Consider the following 24,551-nt stretch of genomic DNA (forward strand, 5'->3'; position numbering starts at 1 on the left):
TCACATTAGAGAGTTGATGTTGACTTGGCTTCCCTTACTCCGGAAGAGCCAGTCCATCTCCCACAGGAGGGCTGCAGAGGCGTCTCAGAGCAGCCCTGACACTGGCTGGCTTTTAGTTTCCATTTGAAGCAAGCAGCGTGGGGTGCCCGCACTGCATGATTGGGCAGGAAAGCAGGAAAGCATGTTACCTTTGTAATATACAACTGAGCCCTGGGAAGGCATTCCAATAACACACATAACAGGAAGTGGTACATTCAGTGACTAGAAAATCACGAAAGGAAGACTCAAAGGCCATCTAGGATGTTGTATGAGCACCCTCTAAGGAAGCAGTCTTTATTTGCATTTTAAGAGAGTGAACACGTGAAAAACGCTGCAGACAAGGTTGACAAAAAGCTCAGTCCCTTTTCAACTGACTTCCTGGGAGAAAGTCAGACATCGGGAAGCAGAACAACGGAATGCAAACAGATTCACCTTCATGAGTAAACAATGTGGCCTAACTGCAGCCATTCCCAAGAAGTGTCCTCAAGGTAAATACTAAGTAAACAAAATGCCAAGGTGTGTATCTGAAACAAATGTGATGCTGCATATACTGGCCTTGTGTGCAGAGAAGGAATTTTGGTCAGAACATGACAAAAAAAAGGCAGATGGAATTAAAAGCACAATTCTTTGTGACTAGGAACCTTTTACTGGCAATGCTAACTGTATGATACAGAGTTCAACTGGAACAGTAGTTTATAGTTTTCTTCCCATCTCATCCAAAAAGAAGCGCAACAGATAGGAAACTGATGCAAAACAGAGGAGGATATTGTTTACCAGGTTATTTCAGTGCAGCCTGTGGGAATGAATACAGGGGCCAGAGTGACGGTGCCCTCAGCTGTATTCCCCAGGGTTCTGTATGTTGTGTGATGGTTATTTACAGAAGGGTTACACAAAATAGTTCACTGCTAAAGGTATCCAAAAAAGGCCTGAGAAAATCTGGTTAAAATGTATAACCTTGTATTGCTACTGATGGGAGTAGTTGTTTTTATATCTTTTAAAAATAATAAAAATTCTTTTTAAAAAATATATTTATCCAGAAAGATGTTGATTTGAACTCTAAAAAGCAATGTGGAATCATGTTCTGTTTTGAATTCAGAGCCATGGAGTTCCCTGTGTAGTAGCTAGCTCCCTTTTCTGACTTCCACCCCTTCCTCTCAAGTGAGCCGAGGGATGTCGTGGGTCTTCCTGGGCCTCTGCGTGGAAATCCTGCACTGGGAAAGGCGTGGAACACACACACTTGTTTTGGTTCTGTGCTGTTCCGGGGTTTTGGCCAGCCTGCCCACTCCAAGAACAAAACTCAGGTTCTCCTCGCTGTTCCTTCAGGGCCAGAATTAGCTGCCTTGGATTTCGCCTGGAAGATCCTGCTCTCAAAGGAACTGCCTTTACAAATTCCAATGAGATCCCTCCGTAAGTGGACTGAGGTGGTTTGAAACTGTTAGTCATTTTTAAGGCTAAGGCAACATCTGTGGTCAGTATATCTGGATTTGATGCAACTAGTTAACCCTACTCTAAAATAGATCCTGTACATATCTCCTCTTTAACTTGAGCTGAGAGTGGAAGGAATAGAATACGGTGGAGATGCAGGAGGAACAGTGATGGTGTCCTAGAAACCCTGTATAAAGGTAAAAATAAAAGAGATCGGCACAGATTATCCATTTCTTTGGTGAACTGTAAAGAAGTATCTCATAAATTTTCATAAACCACACTATACAAAGGCTGCTGCTCTCATATAAAAGCACCTGACTCTGCAATAACTTGTTTTGTTATCACTCCTTGGTAAAAATTAATCTACAAACCTGCGGGGATTGGGTTTTTGTTTAAAGCTGGTAGTAGAAACGTGACCTGCAAGCCAATACAGCTAATGGAAAGTGACGATGCTCTCCTCCCCTCAGCCTGGAGATGGAGCCTGCCAGTTCCCAGCCCCTTCACCAGGGAGCGTCGTGGATGGACCTGGAGGCCCAGGTCCTGCACCTCTGCGTAAAGAAGGGGGCAGCTGCCGTCTACTGTGTACAGGGGAGGTGCAGCCCCTCCGCCCCACGGCCCTGGTGACGCAGCACTCCTTGCAGCCCAGAGCCTCTGCTTTGCGCAGCCCGTGGGCAGAAAGGTCTATTTGTCAGTGAGAGACAGCTGTAAGACTTGCTGCAGCTCCGCCTCCTCCTCCCGGAGCCGGAGTGCCTGCTCCTCCAGCTCTTTGGCAGAGAGCTCTATGGCCAGCTGCAAGTCGCTGTCAAAACGGCTCGTCCCACTCGAGGCACCGGGGCACAGGCCTTCGGAGCTGGCGAGGAGGCTTTCCTGGATGGCCCTGACTCGGGAAAAAGGGGGAAAAGAAACAGTGACAACCGTCATCATCATGGCGGCAGCAGCAACTACATTTCCTGACTGCTTATCAAATGCAGGCTGTGCCAGGACTTAATAGGCACCCTGTGTGCGTGATGCCATTCAGTCCCACATAACTGGGGGCGCAGGCGCTGCTTACGGGTGAGAAACCCGAGGTTCACAGAGGTTCAGAAACCTGGTTGGGATAACTCATCACTCAGCTACAAAGTGACGGGGCTAGGAATTGAACTCAGATCTATTTTAAAGCAAAATCCAAGTTCTTCAACAGGTTTTCATATGTGCCCAAAGTGTGGGAAAATGGTTTGTGTAATGAACCTTTCTGGTTTCCGCTGAAAAAGAGAGAGAGAAAAAAGGAAGGGAAGAAGGAAGAAAGGGGAGGAAGGAAGGAAGGAAAGGGAGGAGGAAAGGAAAGGAAAGGGAAGGGAAGGAAACGAAAGGAAAGGGAAGAAAGAAGGAAAGAAGGAAAGGAATAAAATCTAATCATCTCTGTAGCTCTTCCCCAAAATGTCATTATCCTTTACATTGTATAAACTTCCCACTGTGTGATCACAGTCTTCTCAGAAGATCAGACCAATCAGACATTTCCTCGGGACCTGTCAGCCAATGGCACTGGCCTGTGAACAAGTCAGCAATTCTATCACCCATTCCTGGAAACTCAGCCACTGAGAGATCAGAGCTGTTCTAACGAGTAACTGCCACAAGACGAAGCAGGCGAGCTAACACTTGGTCAAGTCTCTGCCCCCAGGCACAGTGCGGCATGTACAAAGCGCCTGTGCCAACCTCAGTTTAACCATCAAGAGTCATGTCCATCACCTCTCATACTGGGCGTCGTAGGCATGCATCTGGCTGATCCCTCCATTCGAAGCTGGTCCTGAAAGTTCCTAGGAAAAACAAACATCATGGACATGAATACCTGTTAGAAGAAACGTGTGTCATACTGATAAGGAAATGAAAGCAGTGAGAACAAAATGAAACATATTTACATGCCCATGATTGATAGTGCAGTGTGAAAAACTCATAGGGACTTGGGTTATCTCTAAAATGACACCCAAATGTCAGGTAGTATATGGTACACTACCCTGAGTAACAGCTTCTCATACTTGACAAAAAATCAGTCTATTAAAAACAGCTAACTTTGGGCAAAGTTTAAATGCACAAAGCCTAAAAGGTAATTCTTGCAGAGCAAGATTAGAATCCATAATTTGAGTCATATGCAGCATAACAAGGTTTCAATGACAGACCGTTCATATGACGGTGGTATACCACCATACAGCCCAGGTGTGCAGTAGGTTTGTAAGCGTACCCTGTGAAGTTTGCACAATGAAACTGCCTAACAATACATTTCTCAGAATGTATCTCCACTCCCCATTATTAACTGGTGCAAACTGAATTTGTCATCTGTAACTTTGGCTACTCCACTTTGCAAAATTTATGGTCACCAAGATTTATGTAGATGTTGGAGGGAAAAAAAATAAACTCACTTATACAGGGAAAGAAAAGGCGTACTGGACTGACAGTGACATCCAAGGGCCTCTTCTGGGAGGCCTCCCAAAGGGAACATGCCAGCTCTGGGGTCTGGCCCCTGGCCCAGCAGCCTCCAAACACTGAATGCCTCTAAGAATGGGTCCACATGGAGGGGGAAAGGGGGCTCACACTGCTCAAAGTCTAAGGCTCAAGAATAAAGCCAGAATGTCAAACACCCGAGCTGGAGGAAGCCCCAGCGGGGAAGGGACAGGAGATGATGGTGGGCAGCTGAGGCCTGGGCGAAGAACCACATCCGAAGACAAAGGCAACTGTTCCTCTGCTGTTCTGTTACTTTTAGCTAGAGACTCAGAGAGTTTGGGATTATACCCGTACATCTGAGTAAAAAAGTAAAAATTAAAATTAACAAAGAACCAACGTGTTCATCCGACCCCTTACTGAGCGACCACAACACAATGCTTCGTCTTCCTTGGGGAAGAAGTTGAGACTAAAATCCACAAAACTTCTTATGACACTACTGACACCCAGATAATATTCTAAGGAAAATATGATGGTGTACACCAGCATGAATTTACTCTTTCAACTGGAAAATGATACAGCGCACTGAGAGATACATGATTATTAGGTACATGGATGAACATGAGGAAAAGGAAAGTCTGTCAGGAGACATCCTGGGAATGATACTGATGGGGAGATGCAGATTATGAGATGCATTTGTCATACAAGAAGCTTGTGTAAAAGACCAGGGGTATAAAATACAAATAATCTCTGTAAATGCCACAAATATGCCAAATTTGTGAGTTAAGTCTTTCGGGTTAGCTGAAAACTGAGGCTGAAAGGGAGAGCCCTGCCATCTATTCTGATAAATGCACCTGGCTTCTGGTGGACTCCAGTAAGCTCTGCTGGATGGCAAACTGCATGATCTCGTAATCTTCGTCCTGCAAATGCACATTTCTGCCATTGTCTTGGACATGGTAAGATTCGGGAATTTCAAACACGGATTGATCAACCTCAAAGTTTGTGACCGGGGAAGCTGAAACACAAAAGGTGACTGAGTTAGTAAAATAAATTTCCACTTCAACTTTGGATAAACATTTTTTAAATTAAAAAAAAAATGAAAAGATTAAAATAATTAAAATCAAAGTTTGCTACAATGTGAGAGAGAATTTGAGGAAGAATAATCTTGACGGAGAAAAGTACCAGAATATTACTTGTTTCTTTTTGCCTTGATTATTTTTCAGTAATAAAGTTAATGCATAGTCATAAAAAAAAAATACAGAAGACTATAAAATGAAAAGTGAGGATCTCTCTCCCTATATACCATTTCTCCTAATTCCAAATTCCAGAGGTAACCAGTATTTACTCATGTGTCCTTTGAGGAATGTGACGTGTGTGTGTGTGTGTGTGTATATATATATATATACACACACACACGTCACATCAATGTGTCTTTTTATTTTTTCCTTTATTATGGAATATAGTAAACATAAAATAAAAATGATAATATAAAACAAACATCTGTGTATTTTTCCACTAGCCTAAGACAGAATATTATTTACCACAATTTCTCACATCAATTACGTTTCTGTATACTAGCAATGAGTAACTGGAAAACAACAAAATAACTCCATTTACAATAAAATCCGAATATTAACTGGATTAATGACAAAGGGGCCTGAGGAAATTGGGGGAGAGTGTGTTCTTTTTCAGTTAATCCAAACTAAATCTAAAATTCTTTAGTCAACACAGAGGTCTACTTCATAAGATACTCCAATAGCAAACAAAATTAGTATGACTATGAATTTTTAAAAAAAATCACAAAACCCAACTTTTTTTTACCTGAGTTGGCCGGGGTCCCTTCCACACTTTGAGGTACAGTTTCTTCAGCCGTGCTACAGCCATTAACATTTCCAAATGTAATCCGTGCATTTAAGACATGAAACAAGGGAATTTCTACCAAAATAAAAGCTTTTATAAACTTTACTGAGAATAATAATAGCAGCCATCATTTCATAATTAGCCATGAGTCCTTACTATGCTGGTAATATGCCCAGTACTTTTTATAAGTATGATTTCATTTAATCCTCATAACAAGCCTTCCCAATATACAGATGGGGAAAACGGAGATTCAGAGAGGGTAAGCAACTTCTCCTAGATCACAGTGGGTAAGTGATGGAACCAGGATTCCAGTGTCATGAATGTACCACTATCCAAAATGTAAATTGCTCACAAGTCATATGAATTGTATATGGTTCTACGCATACTAGTTCAGGCCCATCAAAGGATCTTGGTATCAACTGTATTCCTTAATTAACTATCTAATTTGAAGTTTCACTTAAGTAAGGTCTGACATTAAAACAATGAATGTGTCACATTTTTATGCCTTTTTACATCTGTTATCACCATCAATAAATAGAACTGATGGTTGGAGAATCTCCTAATTTTGGTATGCAAAATTAATCAAGAATCATGACACTGATTTAAACCAAATTAAACTAAAGAAGAACTCTGACCTCCTCCATTATGTGTACTGTGGGCTACTTTTCCCTAGAGTGCTCCAATTCCCTGAAGCACATTCTGTCACCCACTCAAAAGGCAGAACCTCCAAGGGCTCCTGTGGTTCACGGTACCTATTTTGACAGGAAATCCAGGTGGGAATTCCAGTTTGATGAAATCTCTCAGCCTTGCAAAATGAGCACTAGTTCTGGCCATCAGGTCAATGATGGGAATGACCTGCTCCACGAGAGAGAGAGGAAATTCCTCACACATCCACAGCGTTGCTTTAAACCTGCAGGATTTGACCGAGACGAGACTGAGGGCATCTCCACCACACAGGGACATTGAATTCTGTACAGTAAACTAGACAACACCAGCTTTCTTACTCCACAGGTTCCCATTTGGCTTACATCTCATTATTCGGAGCCCTGAAGGGACTCGCCCCACGAGGAATTCAGATCACGCTGAAATCTGGCAATCAGGAAAATGACCTCCACTACAACTTCCTGCAAGAGCCTTAATCGACAGGAAGCATGAGGAAATGGCTAACTGGTGGAAACCATTTCATTTGGTCAGCTGAAGCTTGTTTGCAATAAAATAAGGAATTCTTACAATCAGTCTTTATTCTATGTGGAAAAGGGCTAATAATAAGATAGGCAATCTACTGTTAGCTTTTGTCCAATTAAGGTAATTTAAAATTATTTTTAAAGGAAGGGGACAGAAGAATTAAGATGACACCATAAAACAGCCCAATTCTGCAACAAACAATCCGCAAATTGAAAATGGCTGCTGAATCTCTTACTTTTGTGTTCTAATCGTCAGCTCTTTCGGCCTTCCGATGTCCCGGTCTCTCAGATCAAACTCTTCATTGAAGTACTCGTCAGGCATGATGGCTGTGGGGTTATTTGCGGTGGCACATTCTGTGGTGAGGTCCTGCCGGGTCAGAACTCAACAGGAATCAGAAATGCCAAATGATACTTACTCACAAGTGGAGGCCTATGGCACTCAGTCTCTGACATGTTAACCAGCTACAGATCAGGAAGTTCTAGTCATTGACTTTTTTGTTATTAAGTTACTGGACAGAAGAAGAAAATCTACAGAAGTATAAGTCTAATGGATTTTTCCATTTCAAAATATAGTTCTCCACTCTCCTTTGCATTTTTATCTCCTGATTATAGAAAGGATAAACGAGAGAAAGAAATATAGAAAGCACGTGAGATCTGGAAGAATTGGAGTTTAAGTTCTAACTCTGTCACTCTCTAAGCTTGTGACACAGGAAAGGTAATTTCATGTTTCTGACCCTCCGTGACATACGTTGTAGCAATTTCATATAGTTATTGTGAGGATCAAGTAAGAAAATGTTTGTTAAGGTGCTCTGTTAAAATATAACATCCTAAATCTTTTTTAAGTTCCATTTTTGGAGAGATCCTAGTTTACAACAGGTAAGAGAGAAAGCACCTGATTTCTCTAACTACTACCCCTCCTCTAACATCTTTATTTTTAAAGACTCACTCATCTAATTCTCTTCCAAGGGAGTATCTCAAATTCTAGCTTGGAAATACTTATGGTCTTTTCAAATAGAATGGCCTGTTCAGGGTTCAGTAAATGCCATCCCAAGCACAGAGATGTCACTTCCTTTCAACTGCACTGAAAGCGTGTTGCTTTAACTTACCCCTTGGGCACCAAACTGGTGTTCCACGGTTCCCAGCAGAGATTCCAGCGGGTTCCTGTCCGCTACAGAGAGGGGGAAAGTTGAATGTCTAATAATTACACTTTACTTATGACATTACAAAAAGACTCGCATCATATTTTAAAGTTTTTGATCAAGCTACTTGCATTAGGAAATCCATGTATGGACAGGCTGATCAAATCACAATAACCATCCACTAATTTATCCTTTATAGGACACTTGTTATTAGGGTCTCTAAATTAGATGAACAACAGTTACAAGAATTAAAGCAGAATAATAGAAAGAGCCTGGACTTGGGAGTGAGTCAGATCTGGATTCCAGTTCTCACCTGGGCTACGTGTCCTGGGCCTCAGTTTCCTCATCTGTCAAAAAGGAGTCACAGTCTTGTGGTAGCTGCAGTTAACAACGGTGGTGGTGGTAACAGTTACTGTGTGCTCACCACATGCTGCAGGCACTAAAGGTTTATGTGTAGTAACTCGTCTATTTCTCCCAATAACTAAGGAAGGTCTGGGAGCACCTCCATTTCATTTTTGAGGAAACTGAGGCACTGAGGGGCAGTAACTTCACAAGGCCACAGAACCGGCCACTGGTGGAGCTGGGATATGGTGACTATGGGTCGGCAAGGTTTTCGCTCAGAGCCCAAGTTCTGTGCAACTGTTTCATTGTGATAGTTTGGACTAAATCACTCATTCCAGTGATCAATATTCTCCAATATCCTTATCTATTTTTTCGGCCAAATTCAATAGTTGTTCTTCATAACACATAAACAAGCCCTCGTGAAAGGTTTTCATTCTAACTGAAGCCAACCAAGGGGAAATACCTCCAAGAATGAGTCAGACTAAGGAAATTTTTGTAAAATGGAAGTCAGGGGTAGGATTAGCACCATCGGATCACAACAGCCTCCGAACTTAACAGCGCCAACAAAGGCGGAAAAAAAGGGGGGAGGATTACCTTTGTATCTCTTTTTTTCTTCCTCAGTCAGGTGTTCTGTCCGGATTTTGGTTATCACACTCACATTGTTTACTGTGTAAACCTTGAGAGACGTGTGCAAGAGAAAACAGTGACACAGGGTATCAAAACTCAAAAACTAAGCATAGCAAGAGCAAGAATGCTGAAGCCAAAAAAAAAAAAAAAAATCCAGCAAAATAAAAATGAGAAATGGTTAACACTCATTAGGATCCTTCAGAGAAAATACACAAGCGATCAGCTTAGAAGGCATCAGCAGTCACTTTGCACATCTGAGAGCTTTACATACTGAGGAGTTAACAGTGACAGGCTGTATCTCTCTAATTGCCCTTCTTTTTGCTAAACACTCTCACAGAATGTCCTGGCAATCGAGGCCTCCCGCTGGATTTCTATTTTACTAAGTAAGGCACCCAAACCTGCCTGGAGTACTCCTGATTTGTGGTCATCTTATCATAGGGCTGCCTTAGACAGCCATCTGCTGGGCAGAAGGAAAAAGGAATGAACTCAAGGTTCTCTATGCAGATAATATATACAGTCCACTAGCAAGTCGCTCTTTTACTGACAAAAATTACTTTTAACTGCCAGAGAAGATGCCCTGTTATCTAGGTTGACTGGGGACTCTGGGGGTCTGGAAAATCAAATATCTCGGTTAACAGAGAATTGACTATATCTGCTATACGTGGATTCCCAGCATTCAAGGATTCAGGAAACACACACAGCACTGGAATGAGTGTTACTAAATGTATCTTGCTGAGCATGACATCAGCGTTCTCTGCTCGCTCAGAGGTCACCAGAGGATTCTGCAGCGCCTGGCTCCATCACCGTGAGCCATCAATCCCTGTTGTACTGCAGGGCCAAGGAAGGGCCAGGAAATTGCTTTCCAGAGGACAGAATGCCAGCTGTCTCCACTGTGACTGACGAATATGTTCGAAATTCACTGATGTCACGTAAGTGGGCTGTAAGCCTACTAGTTTCAATTAGCCTAACTAAAAAAAAAAAAAAAATGGAGACTCATAAAAGCTACTTTACGATTTTTTTTTTAAAACCCACTCAGGTTATAAAAAATAGACGAATGAGCGTGTTAATTCTAATTCTCCTTCCTTTTTTTTTTAAGAATTAAGGAATTGTCATTTCTACCGGGACAACTGGTACCTGTACTCATTTCTCTACAACATTGCTTCTCTTTGGCATAACTAGAAACCTCCTTGGGACATGCTATCCCATTTTCTGAAAGTCAAATGAGATAAAAATCCAAGTGAGAAACACACTAGACAAGACTTAATCCCCAGAGCACCTCCATGGCACAGATCATGACAAAATCTGAACAGACTCCTCATTTGCACAGAAGCTAAATAACTATATTAAATCTTATTTTAAGAGTTTCCTTTTACCTTTGCTTCGTAACCATTAACAACTTCTGCTTTATCTGTCCTCCAGCCCCAGAATCCGGATTTAGTTCTGATAAAAAGTGAACACCACAAATTTCTACATGTACAATATGCCATTCAGATTTATCCCTGCAGCCTTTATAGTTTTTCCCCAGCTTAAGTTAGTGAAGGACACTTGGAAATTATGGTCCGATTGTCCACAAAAGGATGTTATCAATGACAGATGGCTTAAGCATCCCCCTGCCCCCCTCCCACACTTATTAATTAATTTGCCTCACCCCCGGCACAGAAAGCCTCCATTCTTGGCTTCTTTACAAAAACTGCCAGCATAGGCAACAAAGGTGGTGACATTTACTGGACAGCTGTCCTAAAGAAGTGAGTGAAGACGACCAGTGTCCAAGGGCTCGCCACAGGTGGTATCTGGGTCAGACCATTTATCTGGGTCATCTTAACGATGGGCACGGATACCAGTGGCTCTGTCTCCATAAGTCGCCGCATCTCAGTCGAGGAATTCTTAGAACAAGGAGGTGCAGACTGTCCTGCTCCTTGGGAGAGAGCGGGTGGGATAGGGACTCATCACTGTGGCGAGCTGCTTGGAGAACCCCTAATGCTCACAAAACGGCGTGGGAGTCGCGCATTTGATCAGGTTTGGTGCAGCAGGGGAAAAATTTTAAAAGCAGTTTTACAGCTGAGCCATTGGTCCCAGCTCAGTGGAACTGCTTTTAAAGTAGCCCAGCATTCCAGCAGCAGCTGCAGCATTGGTGGAGTGCCCGAAAACCCAGTTATTCCACTCAACACACTCCTGGAAAAAAATGTATTTAGGAACCAAGAGCAGCCAAAGGGCTGTTTCTTTTCCAAAGCAGCTCACCCTGGGAAATGCTGCCACGTGTCAGGGAGCCCTGACCAGACGGCCCCTTTGTCTAGGACATCACATCCTGGCTGCACTGTGACTGCTGCGCTTGGCCCCGTGCAGGGCAACTGCCTGCCTTCTACTCTGACCCTGGAGTGAAGTGGGGCATCACGCAGGGAACTCCAGGAACAGTGGCAGGTTAGCCAAGTCACAAAGAAGGTATGCGATTGTTTGCTTATTGCGTTTCCAGTTTGCTTTGCTTCTAGTGAGATTTGCTAAATGAAATTAGGTCAGATGAGATATAAAGAGTTTCGTGTGTGTATTATAGCCCAAAGGAGAAAGGAGGGATCAGAGCTGTCATTTTCCTATTAGCTGTCCATGATTAGCGCACCATGACCCATGGAGGGAAAGAAAAGAATCCTAAAAGGATTACACAAACCAACTGACATTTCAGAAACAAAATAATCCTGGGGTGCGGGCGACTAGGGACCACACCCGACTGATTAATAACCCAGAGCCCCTTTTAGTCATTGATAATTGAAAATCGAGATACTCCTTTTGGTTCACAAACAAATTCAGTCCTCCATTTCTTGTCTTTCCCTAAGTCACTTATACTTCGGCATGGGAAATAATCCTTTTCTGACACAGTCGTCCGAGGTCCCAAAGGATGACTAGGTCTGCTCCACTTCATCCTTCACGTGTGCTGAGAAAATGGAGCTGCACTTTTCCCCGGGGAACCACTACGCTCCTCACTCACCTCCCTCTGCTCTGTGAGCAATTCTGGCTGTTTCACTTCCGTTTCCATCCCCACTCTCTGACAGTTTAGGGTTTGGGTTATTTTTATTTTTTAAATTAAGGAATTTATTTTGGTAGTGTATTTTGGTAATGATGCGACACACTGAGTTCCATCCAATAGAGGCTTCTCCTTTGGGGTAATCTGAGCAGGAACTAACCCAGATAGCAGCATCCACTAGTCAGGCGCCAATTACTTCACAGAGTTCTTCCACTACTCCGCCATCTTGACCAGAAGTCTTCTGAAAGTTTAGTTATTAAAGTCAATGCCTACATCCTAGTTTAAAACCAAGATTCTAATAACTCCTTGGCCCTTGATAAGATAATAGGAGAACACCCAGCTTCCCTCTCTTGCCATTTTCACCTCTGCCTGTCTCCACTGAGAGACCACCATACCAAAGGCCACGTAGCAGGCGCTGTGGCTTGGAGGCTGCTACACAATTTGGAGACAGGCTCTGATGATGGCAGGGAATGTTTTCTTTAAGGCGGGCAGAGCATAATCTTTCAGAGAAGAGAAAAACCAAAACTGCAACTAGAGGGTATATATTAACAGGCCAAAAATTCATGCAGGAAGGGTATTAATTTGCAAGCATCAAGCCCCAAGTAACAGACTAGAAGAAAGAAATGGATGAAAATGACTATCATAATAGAAGAGAGTCACATCTTCCAAATTCAGTACATGAACACTCACACCTCTGGTAAGAAGTAGGTATGCACTCTTTTCTACCAGCAAAACCTCACACTTGAGTGGCGCAAATCCTTGCTTGATGCACGAGAAGCTCACCGATCACATAATTTAACTGAGCACCAGACACAAAAAAACTGTCTTCCAGAAATTCTCTCTCAGCAACCCACTGTCAGTTGCAAAAGGAGGGTTAGCCTTTACGGTTTGAAAACCCTGTGACCATACAAATACAAAATGTTAGTCCGCAGGACAAATGGAATGTGCCATCATTTCCCATCTACACTCAGTGGGTAACAGCCAGTAACCATCACACTCACTTCGTAAATTACATTTAAGAACAAACAATGACTCTATCAACTCTGCTGATGAATCAGAGGGAACAGTGGCTCTTCTGATGACATCTTAGAGCTGTGGACTTAAGAGACTTCATCTTAGATTCACTCCGTTTTTCCTTTCAGCTGAGAAACAGAAACCTAGAGAGATGAAGCCACTTGCCCAAAGCCGATGTTAGTAGCCCTGCCGATGACACTCGGTTCTTTCAACTCTTATCCCTACTGCAGGGCGATGACAGTGAGGGCAGGCTCCTCTGCCTTCCAGCTTTGCAAACCGAGCCCTAAGCTGAAGTGCCTTCCCTGCCTGCAGAGGCATTCGCAAGCCTGGATGTGTCTTCCCCATCCCCTGCCAGCTAAAGCCACTGTTAGTCCCTCAACCTTGTTATCCCTGGAAGACAACAGCTGTCACCTGCGAGGAGACTGGCGATGGGGCCCTGGCCCTGCCTCAGGGGGGTGCCACTACCACAGTAGCAACATACCCGGTGTTTCGGGTTTCTCTTCTGCTACAAATACCCTAATTCCACAGATCAATCTAAATTAGAGCAAAAGGGCACTTAACAAGTCTTATGTTTGACTAAACAGAAAACTCGCAGTTTTAGTTTATGTGCTGCTGAAGCAAGCACAAAACTTGCAGTTTTATATTGGAAAATTTTATATTAAATTTTATATTGGAAACAAAGAAAACAAGAAAAAGAGAGGACAGTTAGTATGTTTATTAAAAGCAAAGAAAGTCTAAATCCAGGATAATCTTCCACGTTAGCTCACGTTGTGCTGCTTTGGTTTAAGAGAGCTGGATGTGACATCCTAGGCAAACACTCAGGGCTCTCACAGATTCCCTGGGCTCAGCGTGTTCTATAGCAGAAACACTTAGGCTGACGGCAGTGCCGGCCTCTGCTTCCCTTACAAAGGTCCTCCCGCCTCTCACAGCCCAGAGGCAGATGACCAGAGAGAGTTCTCATTCAGGTTAACAGAGACGCAGACCTCTCCAGAGGTTTCTTCAGGTAGGGTCTGGCATAGAACTGAAACCTCTTCAGACTCTTGCTCTAAACTATTAGGCCTCACGGTAGGGGAGCTGGGGAGAGAGGACCACATTTAACTACATACATGTGAATTTGATTGACCAATATCAGTATAACCACATTCAATACTGGATCAATTCCAGCTTCTGGAAACTCAAAGCTCCATGGTTTGGGACTAGGAAATCTTGTGGATCCCCAAACACCAAAACAAAAATAAAATTCAAGTAAAATCCGTTAGAAAGGGCCCATAAAAGAATATGAAAACATTTCTCCAAGACTTAACCAAGGTGCTATAAAGGTGATATACGATGGAGAATGTCAGCTATGGTTTCTATTTGGTTAGGGCACAGATCAACTTTCAAACCCACTAGTGCTTCAACTGCCGTATGAGAAAAATCCCAATCCACCCATAACTTCCAATCAATACATACATCCCACTAAAGACGGCAGGAAAAGGATGAGGCATTAACATACAGAACCTAAACTCGTACCTTTCAAAAGCAATGTTTTTAGTATCAAGGTTGGTGTTAATGACTGGGCTTGTGAGCCGCCTCTCAATTTCCCTGCTTGTTGGCTTCATCAAGTCCAGAGTGAGGCGCTCCATTTCCTGGGAAAGATCAAAGTGTTCGGTGGTGACCACTTTGTCATCGTGGTTGACTTCCATCAGCTCCGCCCAGTTGTCTGTTAATGGAAATAAGGGCATAACTAAGCACCATGCAAGAAACAGGCAGAAACAAGGAAGCGTCAGCTGTTAAAATCCATCATCTTTCTCATCCCCACCCCAGGTGCCATCTGATAAAAGACTACTGATTATCAATTACCTACGTGCACAGGAATTATCTGGCCAGCTTTCCAAACTCATGGACTCTGGGCCATCTTCCCCAAAATGCAGACTTTAAAACAATTTGCATTCTTGGTGAGTAACACATTTCTCTGGGTACTTTTTAAAATACATGATTACATAATATACATTATCTATGCACAACACTGGGTAAGCCATGCCATTTCTCAGCCTCCATTAGGAGGGTCATGCCTGATTATGAATGGCATATAAAAAGATACAAGACAGAGTCTTGTACTCAAAGGCTCAAGGACGTGAGGCAGACACATGTCAAGAGGGTAACAGTGTTGGGTGGTAAATGATACACACAAAAGAACTACATAGACAAATAAGATACAGGAATCGAGAGGTGAATCATTAATAAAAACAACAAAACATCCCAGAAAGACTCAGATAAGGCACATGAATGTGGACACACTTTGATGGTTACGAATCACTCTGTGACTCAGCACGAGCAGTGGTAACGACAACGGCATCACTCACCTTCTCCCTTAAATATAAAACTACGCCTCCCTCTTATCCAGCTCATGTTCTCAAATCCCAGCAAGGTGATATCGACACGCAGTTTGGCACCACTTTTCCAAATGCGACAGACATCATTTGGACATATTCTGGAAACCAAGGGCACTGGAGAAGAGAAGCACACTACTGAGAAAAATACCCGAGGCCAAGCGGAACACCCCGGTCCTGGAAGCCAGGATTCTGACTTGAACGGAAGCACAGGAGGTTGGGCAAGGTGGTGACCGTCATACAGAACTGGACTTGGCTCCCACACTTTAATATAAGACGTCTTAAAAAATAAAAATGGAAAAAATACAGATCTATGTCTTGTCCAGAGAGAATGCTAAATGAATTTCCCAAGAGTATTCTCAGTCTCCAAATGAACCCCTCTCGCCGAGCGCATCGGGGGTTAGGGTAGTCCATCTGGCCTTTCTCATTCACATCTGCCACTCGTGCCATATGGCGGCGGCCTATCCGCCGGATATGAAGGGCAGTGCTATCCGCCCTTCAAAATATCAAATGTCTAAAATGTGCTGCGTTTTAACAAAACCTGAAATCAAAGTGATTACTTGCATTATAAAGAAAAACTCATTAGTTTCAGAGAAGAATCTGAAGTTCTCTTCCTTTATATACTTTTTACTTCATTTAAATGTTTCATCGCAAATATGACTTCTTGGCTGAAAGGGAAGTCTGGAAGTGAAAATGATTGAGAACTCGGAGTTAGGAGCTTTTGTTACTGATCTCCAAGAAATAAAAGTAGAATAGCTACGAAATTTACTGTCAGTCAATTGCCTTACATAAGATTTTGGAGAAATACATCCATTTTGTAAAAAATAAGCTAGTCCAATATTCATCTCTTCTTCTTCTTTAGAATAACAAGTTTAAAAGAATCAAATTGAACCACATAAGAAAACTAAATTACGGCAAATCTATTCACTAAAATATTATCCTTTTAACAATACGGATAAAAGTCAGCTATAAGTGACAAAAGAGACGAAAATGTCTATATGTTGTATTTATGGATGCTTGGGAGAAAAAGTCCTATGTGTGGGGGAAAAAGACTAGAAAACACCCAAAGCATTAAGGGTAGTTGTGCTTAAGTGGGGTCACCGGTGACATTTTTTCCTTACTCTCATCTATGCGTTTCCTAGACTTAAAACATATAACTTTATAAAGGAAAAATGAACCAAAATTCAGGTTAAATAAATTTGGAAACAAATAAATTATAAACCCACAGCCACTCACCCCAGCTGGTGAATTCCCATTTCATTTGCACATAGAAATCCGGAGTCTGAAGGACAAAAGTTTAAAAGAAATTACCCTTGGCACTATTAACGAAACACAAACATAGTAAAGGTTAATAGGGCTTTTTTAAAGTGGGGGAGGGGGAGGGAACAAGAGAAGAAACATAAATTGCAAACCCGTCAAAATAAATGCTTATTTTATATGCAGGCTGTCCTTTGATCTTGATATAAAATGTCTAGACAGTTAATAAAGTTAACTGAAAGCAACAAGGTCGGCGAGGGATAAAAGTCGAATCTGATTTAGGGGCTCAGTCAGGTCCCTAACAGTAACAGGAAGATGAGCCTGGGAGGATGGGCTTAAGGGTAGCCACGCAATGTGGATAACAGGCTGTTCTAAGCAAAGAGAAAAAAACGTCTATCCATTTATTCTACGGGGAACTCGAGTGTAAGAGGCTTTGTTTCTGGGAAAGGGTTCATATTTATCAGACCACTCTGTGAAACCCAAAGAGGCAGCTAGACAGCGCTTCCCCAAGAAGTGGCTATTTCCTTTCCTTAACAGAAGCCTTTCGCTCCCAATTTCCTCTTAAACCGTTTAGAATTTGGCTTTTTGAAGTTTTACACCACCATATCAGCCCGGTTTTAAGATGGTTTTTCTGACCTACCGTGAATTCTTCCTTTTATTTTCCCCCTCTTCTTTCGCCTTCCCCCCCACTCCAGTTCAAGCTGTCGTTTGTCAGTGTAGTTGTGTAGGACATAGGACACAGCTCCCTGGCCCATGCTGGTATTATGAGCCTTGCGTGCCACTCCCCCCCACCCCCGCCCCAGGCAGTTGGTCGCGGTCATCGGTTGGCCACTTATAGCAGCTCACAGCAGCTCTCGCCAGCTGCCGGCCACTCACGCTGGCCACCAGCAGCTCATGCAGCCCAGCTCCAGGGAGAGCCGTTGTTCACAGTCTTAGCTGTAGAGGGTGCAGCTCACTGGCCCATGTGGGAATTGAACCAGCGACCTCGGCGTTAGGAACACGGTGCTCCACCCGCCTGGGCCACTGGGCCGGTCATGAATTCTTGTTAGAAGGTTCTTGGAGAGCTACTTCATTTCTTAAGTACCATCCTACTTAATTTCAACAGTTACCATCCAAGAAGAGACTTGCTAGAAATTCCATGTGTTTTTCTGCTCCCTACCACCTCTAAGGTTTTGCCATGGTTTTTACAGAAGCACAGGGCAGGAAGACCAAGACTCTACCCCAAGTAAAAGCAGCCAGGATTCCAATGAAGAGCAAAGACACTCTCCAAGGGCAGTGGATAAGAAAGGTGGGCATGTTATAAGGAGACAAAATGTCAACAACAGCCTCTGAGGCCACTAAGCACACCGCTCATTTACGGGCGGTCTGTAACTTCAAGCAGAAAATACAATTCCGTGCAGTTTATTGTGGATCAATATGGGTAAAAAAAAACAAAAAAAACAAAAAAACAAAAACCTTCACGTTGAATTTTTTAAGTGAGCAGTGGCTCCATGTTAAATAAGTCATTTTCTGTTTTCTCAAATGGACAAATGATGTTTTTAGCTCCTCATGCAGTAAGTTAGATAAGAAAACAATAAATCCATAAGATCGTTGTACACTAAAACACACTTATTCTAAAAACAATGGATATAACTATTTCATATGTCATGGAAGGTTTCTTTGTAGTACCTGGAAAATTTATATCTTAGGCAGGATTTAGTTTGAGTGTCATAGAAATATTTTTTAAAAAGAGTGCTCAGATAACGAGTAGTGATTATCTTACTTCTAGCAAAATTATTCCTTTTCTCAACAGAACTGTTAATTTTTCTCAAGAAATGTGTTTTGACTAAAGTTGTAAAGCTGATTTATCTAGCAAATATCTTTGGAGATATTTTGGGGAGCTCACTTCTGTTCTTAAATTGACATGAAAATGGAACCACTGGTATTCTCCTGTCACCTGCTGCCCTGGGAATATTACAGGTGATTGACCGATAAGATGGTTTTTGCAGGCACCACAACAAAGATTACCTAAAGAATGGCAACCATCATCCCAAACAATCCATGAGCCTAGAAGTACAATTATTTAAGAAAGTTGTCTGAGTGCCACAGAGCCCAGACACTTTAATTCACAGGACAGATTAAACTGCCTCAAAGCCAAAAACTGTAAATAAATCAAGGCAATGGATTAGAAGTCGCAAAATACTAATGGCTAGAAGTGACAGAAGTGGCGAGAAGTTGTACACAGACCTCTGAATCTCAACAGGCCCTGAAAATCCCTGTCTGACGCCCATCACAATCTCCCCAAGATGACCTATGCTAAGGGTGCCACTTTTAAGAAATCAGGTACCTAGACAAATTAATTGTTTAATGTCCATTTGTCTTAGTTCTAATTTTTAAACAGCACTTAAAAGGGTAAGTCTAGTGACCTAGAAACATAATTTGTGAAGGGCCTCACATATTTAACAAAGCAGAAAGGCAAGAAATAATGCTATTTAGTATCCAATATATTGTATTCACAATTCATAAACTCTTGAGGAAGCCACAGAAGAATGTCAACCTGTGTCTCCTGCTATCGTGTCAGCATCTAACTCAAATGATGGCAATGCCACATTTTTATGGATACCTCGAGAATTTTTTGGAGCAGTTCAGGAACTCCTTCGAGGGCCATGGATGTGTTGTGGTAATCTCTATGTTGAAGAACTGTATACACCATCTCAGGGTCGCCAGTGCTCACGGCCTCGTGTAAAACTGGAAAACAAAAAGGTGAAATTTAATCACCTAGTATTCTCAGACTTTCTGACACATTCCAAAGCCAGTCTGAAAAAATCTATATAAATCAAAATATCTATATAAATCAAAGACCAACATTTTCTTCCGAGAGAGAGGGGTTGCAGTCCCATGTTATCATGTATGACCGTGACTTCTTATTGCTAGCTCTCAAATGAATGAAAAGAGAATGAAATTGAGCATCTTAGGTTCTTGGTCAAACCTTTCCATCCTCCCCTCATCCCTTTTTCTTACCACTGGTTCTGAAATCCTGACAACATCTTTACAGAGCTGGCTTTAACTACGTGATCACACAGCTATGGTGACTTGTAGATCGGGCAGGCAGGACTTGTGCCTGTGTATATCCTGGCTCAGGAACACAAAATTACTCTGAACAACAGGAAAAGACCTCGCTAAAAAGTGAAATGCCGGGATTTCACTGGAGAAGTCTACTTCTAGGCATAATTTCTTTTTGATTGTGTCCATCCTGATGGATTCACTGGAGTTACCATCACATTCCTCAGGGGAAATCTGGCCTCCACACTTGTGTGTGGTGAGAAAAGTTTGCACTGAGAGCTGCTTTCTAGAGGAGGAGTCTACCCTGAGCTTTTGGCCCAGGACACAATTCGGGCAATTGTGCCAGGACACAATTCGGGCCATTGTGCCACAGACCAGCCAGCCGCATCTGGGGCTCTCATCTCCTCACCCAGCCCCTCGCTCCAAGAGAGAAAGTCTTAACATAAAGATGACTCTGAGCACAGTGATGATTGGACTGGTCTTTTATTCGGAAAGAGTAACCGAAATGAAAAGCTTTCAATGATTTTTAAAAGTATACTTGCCTGTCCAGCCCTCACGATTTTCTTTTGTAACATCTGCTTTATGTCGGAGCAAGACTCGAGCAGATTCCAAATGTCCCAAAGAAACAGCAAGATGCAATAAGGTTCGACCTCGGGGATCCATGGCCTCCACATTCTGTAAAATAAACACTGGCGTTTATATAATTGGATGTATTATATAAAAAATGTGATGTGTTGGAGAGATAGCATCAGTATAAAAAAACAGTATTTACACATTAATGACAGCAGTACATGGAAAAATGAATGCTTGCATGGGGGCATGGTAGAAATATGAATTTGGGGGGTCTATAAAGATGATAGTTACTGAGTTTCTTTTTCTATACAGTTAAGTATCTAATAAATACATGCTGGCGCTAAGCCTCAGATCATGGAACACAGTCTTTAAGTTCTCAACTGCACTCAAATTAAGTCTAGATAAAGCAAGGGGCTTTCATGAAATGCAACCACCCCTCATGACACGAAACGTGGGGGATTTCTCAAGCACATATCAGCATTCAAGTCTACAACAGGAAGTGCAGGCCTTTAACCAAAACTGAAAGTACAGAAGATAATTTGGGTCAGAATAAAATTACATTCTCTAGCTGAATTCCCACCGAAACATCACTCTCGTTATTGTGTACTGAGTTCCAAGTGGCCTGAAGTAGCAGCATGGCGGGTCCTACAGACAATAAGCATGATCTACCCGGAGTGTGTGTGGACATATTTATAGCTAAACAGAAGGACACACATACGCCATCAGTCCTGTTTCCCCTCAAGGGTTTTCTTCCTCGTGCTAGACGTACCCATGCAGCGTTTCCTCTCCATTCCTATTCTGGCCCTCCTTCCAGCACCTGCACTGGTGCGAGCTCAGTCTGAATGGCTGGGCCCAGCCTTCCAAAGACAGCTCTGAATGGACGTTCTTCTAAGGATACAATAAACTGCCATAGGAATATAAAACCTTTTAGTGCCATAATATTTCTTAGAAAATGTGCTTTGTTTTGATTTGAGATGCTAGTTGTTGTGCAGGCATTAACTGCAGCCTCTAAAGATAACCAGAACGTTCCACTTATTGTCCACAGGGAAGGAAGGTAAGCAGGGTAAACTACTCTGGGTAAACTACTATCCAACCATTATTGAATCTTCCTGTTTTGCTAAGTGTATCATGGCTATCGTGCAATGAAGAGAGGAACTGTTACTATGGAATAAAAGAAGTGATTGAAGAGATTTCTGCTAAGTGAACACACGTCCTCCTGGACCAATCCCAGGCCTTAGTGTTCTCTCAGGCACGGAAATATCAATATATCTCCTTGAACAGGGCCCACACCACCTCCCAGAATTCCCTGACTTTTCTCAAGGGTATGGCTGTCCATCTCAGCAAAGAGATCAAGAATTCCAAAGGGTAGGATCTAGGTCTTACTATTTCTTCTGCCACTCTAGTGTCTAATTTGCATTAAATCATTGTTTTGTTTTTTTTTGTTTTAAAGTAATATGACTAAAAACTATGAACTTAGTTGAAGTTTAGTAAGAAAGAAATAATTAGCAAATTTATTATCTTCTTACACATGTTATATAAACTGTCTTCTTACCTAACAAGTCCAAATTACAGGGAAGGTGCCAGGTTTAGCATACAGCCTGATATAAAGGAGAGGCTTAACAATACTTACCACACAAAAGGGGAAACTACTTACTGCAATTCACACCTCAGAACAAAACTAACATCTCAGACTAAGGATTAACACTCAAGCTCATGGGCAACCATTAGATATGATGTTTAAAACCAAACCCAAGTACATTAAGTTGTTGACTTTTTTCTATTTTGGACAACAGGGAAAACTATATGTATATGAGCCATAGCCGCACACTTTGCATGGCTAATTGTAACTCTTCTGAGCCTCCTGTGCCTCTCTTTCTCATTTGAAAGAAGAGAGTAAGAATGTTATGTTATGGTGACAATATAATTAAAAACATTTGGATGAATAAAGGTTAGAGTGGAAATTAGTGAGATAGCGGATATAAAAATCAAGAGAGAAAAATCAGCAAAACCAAAAGTTGGTTCTTGGAAAATATCAACGAAATTGACAAACTTTCAGCTTGACTGACCAAGAAAGAAAAGCGGGAAGACTCAAGTTACCAAAATCAGAAATGAAAGCGGGGATACTACTACCAACTCTACAGAAATAAAAAGTATTATAAAGGAATACAATGAACAACTGTATGTGCACTATTTAGAGAACTTAGATGAAATGCACATCTTTCTAAACAGACAAACTAACTTCTGACAAACTAACAAAACTGATTTAAGAAAAATAAAAATCTGAATAAATTTATAACAAAGATATTGAATCAGTAATTGTAAAATGTTCCAGGACAAAAACTCAGGCCCAGATTACTTCACTGGTGAATTCTACCAAATTTTCAAAGAATTAATGTCAATTCTTCACAAATTCTTCCATTAAGAAAAAAAGAGGAAGAACTTCCCAGCTCATTTTATGAGCCCAAACACATCATTAAAAAAAAAAAACTACAGACCAATATCTCTTATGAATATAGATGCAAAAATCCCCAACAATATATTAGCAATGCAAATTCAGCAAGATATAAAAGGGGGCACCATACACTATGATCAAGTGAGATTTACCCCATGGATGCATACGTAGTTTAACATCTGATCATCAATTAATGCAATCCATTATATCAATGGAATAAAATAAAATAAAAAAACACACGATCATCTCAATGGAGGGACAATGTGGTCTGAATGTTTGTGTCCCCCCCAAATCCATCATTCTCCAATGATGATGATATTAGAAGTGGGGTCTTTGGCAATTGCTTAGGTCATGAGGATGGAGCCCTCATAAACGAAGTCAGGAATTAGTGCCTTTATAAAAAAGTTCTCACTGAGGAGACAGTGAGAGGGCATCTGCTATGAAGGGGTGAGAGCCCTCACCAGTCACCACACCAAATCTGCTGGCACCATCATCTCAGACTTCCAGCCTCCGGAGTTGTGAGAAATAAGTTTTTATTGTTTATAAACTACCCAGTCTGTAGTATTTTGTTACAGCAGCCCAAACTAAGACAATGCAGAAAAAGAATGTGACAAAATCCAACACCACTTCATGATTTTAAAAAAAGGCAGAAACAACAACAACCACCACCACTAAACAAAGCAGGAATAGAAGGGAGCTTCCTTAAAGAGTATCCGTCTATGAAAAACCCACAGCTAACATCATACTTAATGGCGAAAGACTGGATGCTTTCCCTTAAAGATCAGGTACAAGACACAGATGTTCTCTTTGGTCACCTCTACCCAACATTGTCCTAGAGGTTCTAACCAGGGTAATAAGGCAAGCATAAGAAATAAAAGGCACCCAAATTGGAAAGGAAGACATAAAACTATCTCTATTCACAGATGACATCTCACATATAAAAAAATCCTACAGAATCCATTTAAAAACTTTGAGAACGAATAAACAAGTTCAGCAAAGTTGCAGAATAAAGATCAATATACAAAAGTCAATTGTATTTCTATACACTTGAAACAAACAACTCAAAAATGAAATTAAGAAAACAATTCCATTTGTAATAGCATCAAAAAGAATAAAACACTCAAAAATAAATAACGAAAGACATGCAAAACTGACAGTCTGAAAATTATAAGGCATTGTTAAAAGAAACAAAGATCCAAATAGATGGAAAAACATCCCTGTTCATGGATCAGAAGACCTAACATTTAAGATGTCAATACTCCTCAAACTGAGCTATAGAGTCAACGCACTCCCTATCAAAATTCCAGCTGGCTTTTTGCGCAAAGTGACAAGCTGATCCTAAAATTCACAAGAAAATGCAAAGAATCCAGAATAGCCAAAATCATCTTTTAAATTTTAAAAAAGTTCGAGGACTCACACTTCCAAATTTCAAAACTTACCACACAAAGCTATAGCAAACAAGACAATGTGGTACTGGCATAAGGATAGGCTTATAAATTAATAGAATACAATTTAGAATCCAGAAATAAACTGGCCAACTGACCATTTATGGCCAACTGATTTTCAACAATGGTGCCATAATAATTCAAAGGGGAAAGAATAATCTTTTCAACAAATGGTGTTCAAACAATTGGATATCCACATTCAAAAGAATGAAGTTTTGTATATACCATATATTGAAGTTAGTTCAAAATTTATCATGAACCCAAATGTAACAGCAGAAACACTAAAACTTGTAAGAAACATAGGAGTAGATCTTTGTGACTTTGAGTTAGGCAAAGCTTTATTAGATACAACACC

General features: G+C 41.5%; 1 protein-coding gene across 1 annotated transcript in view; it reads right to left on the reverse strand.

Annotated features, from left to right (window-relative positions):
* Positions 1 to 299: 299 nt before the first annotated feature.
* The window catches only part of ANKRD13A (ankyrin repeat domain 13A), a 30,295-nt gene continuing 6,043 nt past the window's right edge, over positions 300 to 24,551 (reverse strand). Inside the window, exons 2-15 of the mRNA XM_033097261.1 lie at positions 20,269 to 20,401; positions 19,287 to 19,411; positions 16,664 to 16,709; positions 15,401 to 15,544; positions 14,568 to 14,757; positions 10,402 to 10,468; positions 8,996 to 9,077; positions 8,027 to 8,088; positions 7,157 to 7,287; positions 6,489 to 6,646; positions 5,698 to 5,811; positions 4,731 to 4,891; positions 3,190 to 3,257; positions 300 to 2,341 (exon numbers count right to left, since the gene is read on the reverse strand). Coding sequence (XP_032953152.1) covers positions 2,146 to 2,341; positions 3,190 to 3,257; positions 4,731 to 4,891; positions 5,698 to 5,811; positions 6,489 to 6,646; positions 7,157 to 7,287; positions 8,027 to 8,088; positions 8,996 to 9,077; positions 10,402 to 10,468; positions 14,568 to 14,757; positions 15,401 to 15,544; positions 16,664 to 16,709; positions 19,287 to 19,411; positions 20,269 to 20,401 — 1,677 coding nt within the window. The 3' untranslated portion in view covers positions 300 to 2,145. The remainder of the gene's footprint in view (positions 2,342 to 3,189; positions 3,258 to 4,730; positions 4,892 to 5,697; positions 5,812 to 6,488; positions 6,647 to 7,156; positions 7,288 to 8,026; positions 8,089 to 8,995; positions 9,078 to 10,401; positions 10,469 to 14,567; positions 14,758 to 15,400; positions 15,545 to 16,663; positions 16,710 to 19,286; positions 19,412 to 20,268; positions 20,402 to 24,551) is intronic.

This window comes from Rhinolophus ferrumequinum, chromosome 25 (assembly GCF_004115265.2).
Source record: "Rhinolophus ferrumequinum isolate MPI-CBG mRhiFer1 chromosome 25, mRhiFer1_v1.p, whole genome shotgun sequence".
In the NCBI taxonomy this organism is placed as follows: Eukaryota; Metazoa; Chordata; class Mammalia; order Chiroptera; family Rhinolophidae; genus Rhinolophus; species Rhinolophus ferrumequinum.